The sequence below is a fragment of the Mobula hypostoma genome, chromosome 24 (genome assembly GCF_963921235.1).
Source record: "Mobula hypostoma chromosome 24, sMobHyp1.1, whole genome shotgun sequence".
Classification (NCBI taxonomy): domain Eukaryota; kingdom Metazoa; phylum Chordata; class Chondrichthyes; order Myliobatiformes; family Myliobatidae; genus Mobula; species Mobula hypostoma.
The window spans coordinates 43,521,682-43,535,751 of NC_086120.1; the positions used below are offsets into that span (position 1 = coordinate 43,521,682).

General features: G+C 39.1%; 1 protein-coding gene across 4 annotated transcripts in view; it reads left to right on the forward strand.

Annotated features, from left to right (window-relative positions):
• Positions 1-10,501, forward strand: part of scamp4 (secretory carrier membrane protein 4) — a 48,676-nt gene extending 38,175 nt beyond the window's left edge. For all 4 annotated transcript variants that reach the window (XM_063032635.1, XM_063032637.1, XM_063032636.1 and 1 more), the window contains one exon: positions 7,299-10,501. In XM_063032635.1, coding sequence (XP_062888705.1) covers positions 7,299-7,475 — 177 coding nt within the window. In that variant the 3' untranslated portion in view covers positions 7,476-10,501. The remainder of the gene's footprint in view (positions 1-7,298) is intronic.
• The last annotated feature ends 3,569 nt before the right edge of the window (positions 10,502-14,070 follow it).

Genomic DNA, 14,070 nt, shown 5'->3' on the forward strand with positions numbered 1-14,070 from the left:
CCTGGTTTTCTGCATGAATTACTCATAAAATATGGTCTGATCTTCATCCAAGTCACAATAATAGACAAACACAACTTGCCTAAACTAATAACACACAAGAAGTTGTACTTTTCATGTCTTTATTGAACATTTGGTTTAATCATTCACAGTCCAGACAGATAGAAGTATGTGAACCCTTGTATTTAATAACTGGTAGAACCTCCTTTAGCAGTAATATCCTCCACCAAATGTTTCCTGTAGCTGCTGATTAGACTTGCACAATGACAAGAAGGAATTTTAGACTATTTCTTCATTCAAAACTGTTTCAGTTCATCAATATTTCTGGGATACCTTGCATGAACAACATTTTTCAGGTCATGTCACAGCATCTCATTTGGGTTAAGGTCTGGACTCTGACTTGGCCATTCCAAAACATGAATTTTCTTCTTTTTAAACCATTCTGTTGTTGATTTACTCTTGTTTTTCGGATCATTGTCTTGTTGCATTATCCAACTTCCATTAAGCTTCAGATGATGGACCGCTACCCTAACATTCTCCTTTAAAATGTCTTGACATAATTTTGAATTAATTGTTCCCCCAACGATTGCAAGCTGTCCAGGCCCTGCTCCTTCCAGCATGCTTCACCGTTAGGATGAGGTTTTAGTGTTGGTGCCCTTTTCCCTCCAAACATAACAGTGTTCATTTCTGCCAGAAAGTTCAACTTTTGTCTCATCTATCCACAGAACATTGTCCTAGAAGTGTTGCAGGACATCCAGGTGGTCTTTTGCAAACTTGAGATGTGCAACTATTTTTTTTGGAGAGCAGTGGTTTCCGCTGGTGCAGTTCCATGAACACCATTCTTGTTCAGTGTTTTTCTTACAGTGGATACAGGAACAGAGACTTTAGCAAGTTCTAGGGATTTCTACAGGTCTTTTCCTGTTACTCGGGTCTTTTTCATCTCCTTCAGCAATGCATGTTGTGCTCTTGGTGTGATCTTAGCAGGACGCCCACTCCTAGGGAGAGTAGCAACAGTACTGAATTTCCTCCATTTGTAGACTATTTCTCTTACTGTGGACTGATGAACACTCAGGTCTTTAGAAAAGCTTTTGCAGCCTTTTTCAGCTTTGTGCATCCCTACAATTCTTATTCTAAGGTCCTCTGAAAGTCGCTTTGATCAATAAGCAGATCTTTCTTGAGAAGAGCAGGGTCTGTCAGTGACTTAACTTTGTGTGTCTTTTTTATAGGGCAGGGCACCTCTACAACCCACACCCCCAATCTCATCTTATTGATTGGAACACCTGACTCCAAATAACTCGTAGAAGGCATTACCCCAGAGGTTCACGTACTTTTTTGAACCTAGACTGAGATTGTTTTAATGGTGTACTCAGTATTGACAAGACGATTTACAATTGTTAGCATGTTATTCGTTCAGGTAGATTGTGTTTGTCTATTATGGTGACTTAGATGAAGATCAGACCACATTTTATAACTAACTAGTGCAGGAAACCAGGTAATTGCAAAGTATTCACAAACTTCTTGCAGCTGTAGGAGGCACTCAAGTTCTTTGCAGAATCAGTTCATTATGGTGCAGTTATAACTAAATTATGATGTATCTTGTATCTAGTCTCTGAAAGTCTTTAGTGATTTAGAGATCTTGCTTCAGCTGAAAACGCTGAAAGTTAAATACCAAGGGTATTTAAAGAAGTCTGTGATTATATATACAAACCCCTAATATGTATTTTTCAAAAGTCATTGAAGACTGGTGAAATCCCTAAGGACTGGTAATGGGCTAACGTTGTCCCAGTATGGAAGAAGGGTGACCGCATTGACCCTGGTAACTATAGACCAGTAAACTGAAAGTGCATCGTAGGTAAGATAATGAAGACAGTAATAAAGAATGAGGTGGAAAAGCAGCTGATAAGAACAGGCATGTTAACAGAAAACCAGCATGGGTTCAGAAAGGGGAAATTATGTTTTACTAATATGCTGGAGTTCTATGAAGAGGCAACTTAAATTTATGATAATGATAGAGCAGCTGGCATCATTTACTTGGAGTTTTGGAAGGCTTTTAACAAAGTATCCCATGAGAGGTTGATAATCAAATTACAGGCGGTAGGAATTCAGGGTAAGCTGTGTGAATGGGCTCAAAAACAGAAAACAACAAGTTATGGTAAGAGGATCATTTTCACACTGAGAAGATGTTAAAAGTGGGAATCCACAGGGATCAGTTTTGGGGCTGCCGCTGTTTTTAATTTACATTAATGATTTGGATAAGTACGTAACAAATAACTAGTAAAATTTGCCGATGCCGCAAAATTAGGGGGATGGGCTGATAACATTCAGGCAGCAGGATCAATGCAGTTAGAACTAAACAAAATCCAAATGTGGCCAGATAAATGGCAGATGAAATTTAATATAAGTAAATGTAAAATCATACATATAGGAAGTAGAAATATTAGATATAAATATACAATAGGGGTCTTGATTTAGAAAGTGCACTGTATGAGAAGGATTTGGGCGTCCTATTAGACTCATCACTATCGACATCTAGACAATGCACAGAAGCGATTAGGAAGGCTAATAGAATGTTGGGCTATATGCGTTCAAGTCTAGAGGCATTCTCCTTAAGCTATGTGCTTGTGAGGCCACACCTTGAGCATTGTGTACAGTTTTGGTCTCCATATTGTGTGAGGGATATGAAGGCACCGGAGACTGTTCAGAGAAGGGTGACAAGACTCATTTCAGGTCTGCAGGGTATCAGCTATGAAGAAAGATTGAAAGAATTAAATTTTTTTCGACTAAGTAGACGTAGAATGACAGGAGACATGATAGAAGTGTTCAAAATCATAAGAGTATAAGTAAGGTGGATGCCAGCGGTTGCTTCAAAATTAATCCATCATCAAGGACACAGGGCCATGGGGGAGACTGGTTAAAGCAAGATTTCAGACTAACATCAGGAAGCTTTTCTTTCCAGAGCGAGTTGTGGACACATGGAACAAACTACATAGTTGAGAGTAATACTTTAGAGGCTTTCAAATCTAAATTCGATAGTTATTTCAATACAGTATGTGAATAGAAACTTAGCAAGCTTTGTTGGGCGAATGGCTTGTTCTTGTCAAAGCTTTTAATGTTCTAATGTAAAACATTTAATCCTATGTGTTGAAGGCCAAATAAAAATTTTGTTCTGCTTGTTTTATTCTTGTGAAGTTGTCACTTTTAATTGGGAATCTTGCAGATTTCATATATCAACAAGCTGGTTCAGGGTGGCTTAACACACCTTGTTTAGTTTAGCGGTGTACATCTATACAGTTGAATAAGCTTGAACTAAAGCCAAATAAAGTTTTCTTGGGCTTCCAGCCGGGTACAGGTATAAATTATAACTGACGTTCCAATAACAAACTCTGCCATTTTCTTCAGGGATGATGCCTGGGCATGTCTAGTGTGGTGGTTTCCTGGCGATCCTTCCAGAATCCGTGGAAATATAGAGAAGACGGGCAGTAGCAACAAGTACCCTATATTTCCACGGTTTCTGGAAAGATCACCAAGATCCTGAAGAAATACTGGATTAATACCAAACATAGACCCATAAAGAAGCTCAAGTCACAGCTTATGCGGGTCAAAAGTGACCTGAGTCTCAGGTGGGTTGGCATTTACAGGATTTCCTATAAATGCGGAGCAGCGTATATCGGCCAGATGGGATGTACAGTAGAAACTCTCATCAAGGAGCACAGGATGTGTACTCATTTGGGTTTCCCAGAGTAATCGGTAGCAGAACACTGCATTCGCAATGGCCATAGGATTGACTTTGACAGCACAAAACTACTGTGCTGTGCCAATGTCTTTTGGGACCGCATGATAAAGGAAGACATTGAAATAAAACTAGAGGGGAAAAAGTAACAAAGACAAAGATCTCACTCTAAGTAAGAACTGGAATTCGATTGTAAACAAGGTGGGAGAGCAGAAACCAGATTGGATGAGGACTAACCAATCAGGAGGGACAGACTATGGGGGTATAAATACCACCAGACTAGACATGCCCAAGCATCATCCCTGAAGGAGGCAGCGTTTGTCATCAAAACATGGGTTAAATTCAATACCTGTACTGGCTGGAAGCCCAAGAAGAGTTTATTCGTAATATACACTGGGAAAGCACTAGATACTTTTTTGAACTAAAGTCCTTTTCTTCTTTGCTTAGATTGCCTGGCCTCAGGGGAATGTGGTTTTCTTTCGCTTTTCGTATAGCCTTCAGAATTTGTTGTCAATTTCCATTATTATGAAAAGTTTTGTTTTTAGGCTTGTACTAAATAGGAAGTTGTTGGTCATTGCTCAGTTTAGTGGCAAAATTGACCCATACTCTGGAATAGTATGAAGGTGCTGCGGTCCGTAGAGTGGAGTTTTGTATTTTTTGGCACAATCATAGAGAAAATTAAATTAATAACTGGTTATCTCCTGTGTAGGGAGTCATTTAAATTGTTCCAGTTCAGTGTTAGAATGTTTCTGTTTCTGTTCTGTTCTTTTTGTTTCTTTTTTTTTATTTCTGTTTTTAACTCAACATCACAAAGGGAGCTATAAAATGTATCAGGAAACAAGGAGAAATGAAAGTTGCAATATAATTAAGGAAAGGTACATCGCATCCGGAGTTTCTCCAGTTAGCGCAGGGGTCCCCAACCCTTTTTGCACTGCGGACCGGTTTATTATTGACAATATTCTTGCGGACCTGCTGACCCGGGGGTCAGGGGAGGGGGTAGGGTAGGGTTGCCAATGGACAAGAGTGGCGGTCAAATACATTGCGTTTACCCCGAGAAAGACTAGCATGACCATGAAGCCTTGCGCGGGCACCTGTGTGCGCATGCGTGACTTGCCGATTTTTTTTCTACAAATCGTTGTTGGCGGTTCATTTCAGGGGGTGGGGGGGTGTTAATCACGACCGGAATATAGGTGATAAGTGGCTAATACACTCAATTTCCCTTCTAAAAGGATTTATCTAACGATTTTAATATTAAACACACAGTGCATATTTTCCTTGCATGAATATAGTGATAAGTCAATTATCAGGGGAGGAGAGGGGAGCTTGAAGTAAGTGTTGAACGAACTTCCAGTAGAAGTGGTAGAGGTAGGTTTGATATTATCATTTAAAGAAAAATTGGATAGGTATATGGACAGGAAAGGAATGGAGGGTTATGGGCTGAGTGCAGGTCAGTGGGACTAGGTGAGAGAAGCGTTCGGCATGGACTAGAAGGGCCAAGATGGCCTGTTTCCGTGCTGTAATTGTTATATGGTTATATAAGTCACTTATAAGTCAATAGCATCATAACATTTTAAGTAACATTTGGATATTAAACACACAGCACATCTTTTCCCCATATGAACATATAAAATCATTGCAACACACCAATATCGCTGAATCAGTGGGAGCCCTGGGCTGAATACTTGTTTCCCTGCAATAAGACGGTGCCATCGAGGGGTGATGGGAGACAGTGATACTCGAAGGGGGTTCCTTATGTCCAGTCTATTCTGCAATTTAGTTTTCGTTGCATTCATTGCAGAGATATGTTAGAAATGGAAGCAACGTTTTCAGTGCTTTCGTGGCTGTCTCAGGATATTTAGCCTTGACTTTGATCCAGAATGCCGACAGAGATGTTATGTCAAACGTACTTTTCAGCCTGCCGTCATTTGCAAGCTCGAGGAGTTGATCTCCTTCCCGCGCTGACGTGGATGACACGCGGGTAATGACCTCACGTGCGTTCAAGCTCAACAGTGAGTGTGTCAGGGAATGAGGAAAGGTGCAGCTGACTCATATCGCCAAATGCTTTGCGACCCGGTGGTTGGGGACTGCTGGGTTAGCGGACGATTTCCCTCCACGCCTCTCTGATGTAGTGGGGAATCAAGTACGAGGCAAGTTACAGCAGTGGTTTGCCATTGGCTTCTGCTGGGTGAGTTTCCAAAGAAATCACCAGCTCGTAACCCAGCACGGATGGAAAGCATGCAGGGGAGCCAGCCTTTCGTCCTGAAGTCCGACGCTGTTGCCACTTAAACAAAAAGACATTATAAGCTGCTTTGATTTGGAGCTCTGAAACTAATCATTAGGAAACTTTTATATCATGAGGCTTTTAATCCTGATATTTAGTTCACAGCTGTTATCATTCCTTCCTTTCTTGCTTCCTGCTTTCCCCGTCTGCTGTTTTCTGTTTTCCACCCACCTCATTCTGCCTTACTTCCTTTGTTCATCCCACTTCTTTCCTCCTCACTATTCTTGTAATTGTTTCTCTACCCTACCTGATGAAACACTATCATGATTTTATTTCCTCTCAAGTTGAATATATACCAGGGCCCATCTAGCGGGCAGTGTTTTTCAGAGTTTTGAAGTACACTCTGAAATCTGCCCTTGCTTACATCTTTCCTTTTTAATTACTGCCATGTGCACCCTGACCTGTATAGGGTCAATTTCTCTCTGCATTAAATCCTCTGCCTTTGACAAAGCATTTGATCACCTCTTAATGCTGACTTTTCCACAATATCAACTTCTGTCTGATTTAATTCCTTTAAGGTGCCTTGAGATATGTCAGTGTCGTGGTTAGCACAACACTATTACAGCTTGGAGGTGGGGAGGGAAGGGGTGTCAGAGTTCAATTCCAGCACGGACAGTAAGAAGTATATACATTCCTCCCCATGACCGTGTGGATTTTCTCCTGGTGCTCTGGTTTTCTCCCACAGTCCAAAGACATACCGGTTAGTAGGTTAATTGGTCATTGTAAATTAGCTTTAAGTCAATGGGTTGCTGGTCGGTAAGGCCTGTTCTGCACTGTATCTCTAAAATAAAAAACATTTAATAATGTTTGAGTTTATGCAAATGTAAATAGTTGTGCCCTACTGTGTTCTGCCATTTATTGCTATCCTTTTTAAAAAAAAATGTATATAATTTTCTTGCACTTGCCCAGATGCATCTATTTTTTTGGTGAATTAAATGTTGTGCCGTTTTTGGTAAGTGCTAAGTGGACAGTAATGCTAAGTAAACTGGACAGTTGACCAGTATAAAATACTGGGCTCAGAATATGTGGATTGATTGAAAGTGGGTCTCGGGCCTTAATCCACTGCATGGTTACTGAAGGGACCGATTGACAGGCAATAATTGCAAGGGACACTAATTTGGATGAATATTTGACTTTGTTTGGAAGGTGACAGTTGCTGCAGCAGTAGTCATAGTGTATGGAATACTTGAATAATATCCAAAGTTTTTCGTATGTTACAAAATAGGAAAAGGAGAAAAGGAATGTCAAATTAATTTTAGAAGTTTTTATTACTATGATTTATTCTATCAGGTGCACAAGATCTACCGGGGTAGTGGTGGAAGCTTCCAGAAGGCCCAGGCGGAATGGAATGCAGGCACGTGGCAAAGTGCCCCATCCAATCAGTCAACATTTCAAACAGTTACTGGTAGTACTTTGCCACAGTATCCCACAGTGCCAAGGTACCCTGGTGAAAATGACTGGTCCTAAAAATGTGAACCTTCATTTCAAAGTTTATTTGCTATTTTTATGATGTAATTTCACATTTTTGTTGCAAATTAACATTCCCCATTGTAAATGCCTTGTATAATACTACATATTGTAGATGTTAAGGTATTGCTGACTGGAACTTGTTGCACTGCAAAAGCGTCAAACTCATGAACATTAGAATTGGAAAGTTACTACATTTTTATGCTTTTGGGCTGAGGTTTCTTGATCAGTGCTAACTGCCATTATGTCATACTTTAAAAGTGCATTAGATTGAAATTAGTTCCAAAATTAGTCTGGCTTTTAAATGTTGATTCTCTTACTTTAATCTGATCATGTTTAGAGATGAACTACTTTATCATTCTCATCAGTAAAATCTGGCCTAACAACAGGATCTTGATATGTTCCACTAAATCAGGGGCCCCCAACCTGTGGTTCTCGGACCCCTCGGTTAATGGTAGGGGTCCATGGCATAAAAGAGGTTGGGAACCCCTGCGCTTTATTTCTGTGCCTTTTCTGTATTTAATTTACCAAGGAACCATGGTTATCTTTGAGTCTCACTGTAACATCTATAATTGCTGTAACTTGGCCCCTTCTAAAATAACATAGGAGATTCAGCCACTGCAATCCAGTGACTAACTTGGGTTCCTTTAAAAACTGACTAATTATCCTGCTGTTGTTGATATGATTATGCCTCTTAATGTATGATGACTTGACCACAGGAAAGTGACCGGATATGTGTCACAAAGTATCGTTACGCAGGGCACAAAGCCTGCAAGATGTATCCATATTGCACTGTAGCTGAAGTACATTTATTAGAATGGAATTAGTTGTTAATAGTTCAGAACTAATAAAGTTTGACTCAGAATAATACAAAGTTCAGATTTGATCAATGTTAAAACTAAATTGCCATAAGGCAATTACATACTTTTGATATTCCAAATAACTGCATAATTGGAAGAGAATGTAATTTTCCACATGTAACTATGAAAATGCTTTAAATTTCAAATGACAAATAGTCTTACTAATTTTCAGAAAATAGTTAGAATTTTGTGAACACTTCCATTTTATTTCAGTCCTATCTCTCATTGACCTTGAAATAAGTGCAGTTTTTTTTTCAGGGTATCTATTAGACACTTAACAGCAAGCTGTAAGGGCAAATTGTCTTCATGATGTTGACAGCAGTGAATACAGCTGAATGGATGCTTTTAACAGAGGAAGATTGTCTGTACTAATTAATCCTTTCTATGATGATATATAGAGGTGGGGATAGGAAACATAGACTAACATGAATAACACGCACAAAATGCAGGAGAAACTCAGCAGGACAGGCAGCCTCTGGAAATGAATAACTAATATGAAAGCAGCATTGCATCCATGCTGTATTACATTTTTATGATACTTCTTTCTGACATTGCAAAGGAATGGATGATATAGTACATTTTGCATTCCTTGTAGGTAGAAAACAATTAGGATTCTGACAAAATGCTCAGCAGCAACCCTGTGTGTGTTTTGGATGTGCCTATTTTCCTAAGTGCACTTACCAGTACTGTCATTATGTTATAGCTGCCAAAGTCTAATGGATGGAAGTGCCTTATAATGGTGTTTCTAACTGAAATTGTGCTGTCGAATGAATACAATTTAACACTGGAAACGGTGTAGTGGTCAGAAAATGGCTGCTATTAAACAATTTCATGGTAAAGCTTCACAGTACAAAATAACAAAATTTCTTTCTATTAATCATGAGGTTGCTAACATTCTAATGTCAGTGAATCATTTGGAAAATTACGGCAGTACTTACTTGCCTTTGGATAGTTTTCCAAAATTTTCTTTTGTGAAGGGATAAGGTTTAAAACTGAAATATTTACATTATATCATGTGATAAATTTTCAAGGTATTAGATATATATACTTAGTGAACAGAAATGTATTTTTACTCCTTTGATACATTAGTGTAAATTTGAAGAGATGGTTATGAGCTTTATACTTAGTAACGCATTTGAACAGAACTTGAGGTATTTTGACAGATTTTTGAACAGATTTTGAAGCGGAATTTGAGCTAAATATATGATATGAATATTGTAAGTGTTATACACCTAGGATGCATTCCCGCCACTGCGAGAATGGGAACTCTTCATTCCCGCCATGAGCAGTTTGTATATCCTCCCCATGACCACGTGTGTTTCATCCCACAGTCCAAAGGCGTACTGGTTAGTAGGTTATTTGGTCATTGTAAATTGTCCTTGATTAGATTAGGATTCAATATGAGGATTGTTGGACTGCGTAGCTGGAAGGGCCGACTCCGCCCCATATCCTATTAAATTGAGAATTCAGTAACCAGCATTTAGAAGCTTAAGTTATACTAATTTCCTTTTTAGATGTTAGTTACTGTAAATTAATTACAAGATCCTTTTTATGTTAATGATTTTGCTCGGATGTTTGATAGAACCAATGTGGAAATAAAATGAAGTATAGTTTGCTAATTGCTGTATGAGCTTTGTGCTATAACGAGAATTGGCTATACAATGTCTGCATAAGTTCATAAGACAGAGGAGCAGAATTAGGCCATTTCATTTTGCTTGGTCTGGCCATTCAAAGCTGCTTTCCAGAGTTGTCCCATTATTTTGTGTTCAATCTTATAAGCAGAGATGCTCAGCAGTTTGGAGATGACAGGTGAGGGGGTAAGGACTTGAGAAAAGGCCTGTGAATTTTTAATAATTCCACAGAGAAGGGATGTAATTAAAAATAGTCCACATTCCAAGCTGCTTTGGGACAGATTTTAAATCTGAAAACAGAACTATTTTATGGAGAATTCAGGACTTTTTTTGAAGATAGAGATTTTTCTGGAGGATGTAGTTTAATTTAGGATAAGCTGTAGGAACACAAACCTAAGTAACATTTTGTATTGGTGTGATTTTCAACTATATATAATGAAAGTTAATGCAAACACGAGGAACTCTGCAGATGCTGGAATTTCAAGCAACACACACAAAAAATGCTGGTGAACGCAGCAGGCCAGGCAGCATCTATAGGAAGAGGTACAGTCAATGTTTTGGGTCGAGACCCTTCATCAGGACTAACTGAAAGAAGAGATAGAGATTTAAAAGGTAGCGGGGGGGAGATCGGAAATGATAGGAGAAGACAGGAGGGGGAGGGATGGAGCTAAGAGCTGGAAAGTTGATTGGCAAAAGGGATACGAGGCTGGAGAAGGGAGAGGAGCATGGGACGGGAGGCCTAGGGAGAAAGAAAGGTGTGGGGGGGGGAGAAGCCCAGAGGATGGGTAAGGAGTATAGAGAGAGGGACAGAGGGGGAGAGAGGGAGAGAAAGAAAAAAATTAATAATAATAAATAAATAACGATGGAGTACGAAGGGGAGGTGGGGCATTAACGGGAGTTAGAGAAGTCAGTGTTCATGCCATCAGGTTGGAGGCTACCCAGATGGAATTTAAGGTGTTGTTCCTCCAACCTGAATGTGGCTTCATCTTGGCAGTAGAGGAGGCCATGGATAGACATATCAGAATGGGAATGGGATGTGGAGTTAAAATGTGTGGCCACTGGGAGATCCTGCTTTCTCTGGCGGACAGAGCATAGGTATTCAGCCCCCTTTCTTTCTCCCTGGGCCTTCCGTTCCATGATCCTCACCCTTCTCCAGCCTCGTATCCCTTTTGCCAATCAACTTTCCAGCTCTTAGCTCCATCCCTCCCCCTCCTGTCTTCTCCTATCATTTCAGATCTCCCCCTCCCACTTTCAAATCTCTTACTATCTCTTCTTTCAGTTAGTCCTGACGAAGGGTCTCGGCACGAAACGTTGACTGTACCTCTTCCTATAGATGCTGCCTGGCCTGCTGCATTCACCAACAATTTTTGTGTGTATAATGAAAATTAAGTTGATATCAAATAATGAAGAGAATACACATATTTTGAAAGCATTCCTTGCTTCTCATGAAAACCTTTATTTGTACAAAAGTAAATGTATATTACTTGCACAAACCTACTAGTTAAAATTGAAGTCTGTGAGCTAATCTTTTGAAATCTATTGGGAATTGTGGAAGAAAAATTAAAAGGAAAATTAAATTTTGAATTAAAATTTGTTATCAAGCTTGACCAGCTAGGTATTGCTCAAGATTTGGGTCATGAGGGTGACAAGACGTAGATTCTTCCTTGCTTGTGCTAGCTAACAATAGCTAGAAATGGATCATGCCAGTAATGAGGTATTGTTAACCTTTGTCTGAGACTTTCTAGCTAATAGAGGAACTATATGTGGATTCGCAGTTCTAATTTTGTGTATCGCGCGGGATCATTTGTAAACTGGCTGATACCTGACAAATGCTGCTTAAAATTGCTGACTAAGTATATTTGGCTGTTGGCTATTACCCAAAATTTACTGTATAAATTCAAGATGTAATCTGACATTGGCAGAGTCGTAAGGCAACGACTTCCTGTGGTCAGGTATTAAAGAGTTAACCTTATACCGAGGTCTGTCTTTTTTCCGTTTGATAACGGGGTAAATTCTCTTACAGTAAAACGGTAAATTCTTTGACAGGAGTGTATAGACGAGCCAAAACGTAGTTGTGAAATAAAGTGAAATTAGAATTGTTTTGAAGTAGGTTATCACACATTAAGAGCTTTGAACTTGAATCAATTTCTGACTAATCTTGTCTTTATTAATGATGCCCTCTGTTAAACGTAAATTGAAGGGGGATTCTTTTTTTTATAAATTGTCATGTTATTGCAATTTTCAGTAACTGCTTTCTCATAGAAGTAAGAGTTTTAGTTAGATAACAGAACTCCAAGTTTGTAATAGTGATCTAATTTCACTGTTTTTTAAGGTAAGCCTTCTACCATTCCGTATTATAGCTCAGCTTAGATTAAACAGATGCACTTGGTGGTTATTCCATTCGTTAAACCTTAAATTTCACTTTAATTGAGAGCACTGCTGCAGTTATGATTTTTCAATAGATCTAATGTAGTTTCTTTAGGCCTTGTATAACTTGAGAGTTATAGGTGAGAGAGGTGAGAGAGGTGAGAGAAATGAGAGAGATGAACGACTAGCTACATGGGTCACAGAAAAAGATTATATAATTGGTAATGCCATCTTCAAGCAACACCCGAGAAAACTATGGACATGTAAGAGCCTGGGGATAACACCAGAAACCTGACTGATTACGTGCTTATAAGGAGAAGGTATAGAAATGTTCTGAAATCATGCAAAACATATCCGGGTGCAGACTGCTACAGTGATCATGTACCAATAATCAGCGTGATGTACCTGAGACTCAGGAAGCTTAAAAGACCAAGAGTAGAGCCAAAGCTGAATTTGGGACTTTTGAGAAAAAACAGTGACATCAAAAATGAATTCCAAATAACAGTGAAGAACAAATTCGAGGCTCTACAAAACATCACTATTATAGAACAGCAAACTTCAGAGACAGCATAATACAAGCAGCACAAGAAGTGATTCCCAAGCAACAGAAAAAAGCTAAAAAGAAATGGACGACAGAAGAAATTCTGAATCTTATGGAACAAAGAAGAAAGTGTAAGGAAAACGAAAAAGCCTGCGTATCCTTGCATGCACAGATAACAACCAAGTGCAAGGAAGCAAAAGAAAAATGGCTTAAGGACAAATGTGAGTTAATAGAACAATTGCAGAAGACCAACAACAGCAAACGTATGCACGACGAGATCAAAGAGGTCACAAATCGGAAGAAAAGTACGGCAGCAACAGGATGTATATAAGCAAAAGACGGCTCTACAATTATGGAAAAAGGAAAAATAATGCAAAGATGGTCAGAATACATCAAAGACCTATATGATGACAAAGACTGAGAGGACAGCTTTTATATTGGCAACAACAACGAGGGCCCAGCTATACTGAAAGAAGAAGTGGAACATGCTGTGAAGAAAATGCAAAAGGGGAGATCATCAGGACCAGATAACATTCGGGTTGAACTTTATAAAGTGCTAGAAGATTTTGGTGTAGAGAAATTAACAATCTTAATTGAATAGAATATACAACAATGGCAAAGTACCAGAAGATCTTTTAAAGACTGTATTCATTGCACTGCCAAAGAAACCAGGTGCAACAGTGTGTGGACAACACAGAACAATTAGTTTAATGAGCTACCTCACAAAAATTCTATTTAGAATCATCATGCTCAGAATAAGAAACAAAATTAAACCAGAGATCAGTGAAGAACAGTGCAGCTTTGTCGAAGGCAAGGGAACATCAAACGCCACTGATAATCTCAGGAATATTATCGAAAGGTCAATAGAAGTACAACAAGACCTATACTTCTGTTTCATTGACTACACAAAAGCCTTTGACACAGTGAAACACCAAGTCATCATGAAAATGCTTAAAGATATTAATATCAACAGAAAAGATCTAAGAATAATCAGGAATCTCTACTGGCAACAAAGTGCAGCCATACAGATAGATGAGATTGGTGAATATCTGCCAATAAAGTGAGGAGTCAGACAGGTTTGTGTTCTCCAGACCTGTTCTCCCTGTACAGTGAAAACATCATGAGATCCATACAAGACCTACCTGGAATAAGTATAGGAGGATACAATATCAACAACCTCCGCTATGTGGGTGATA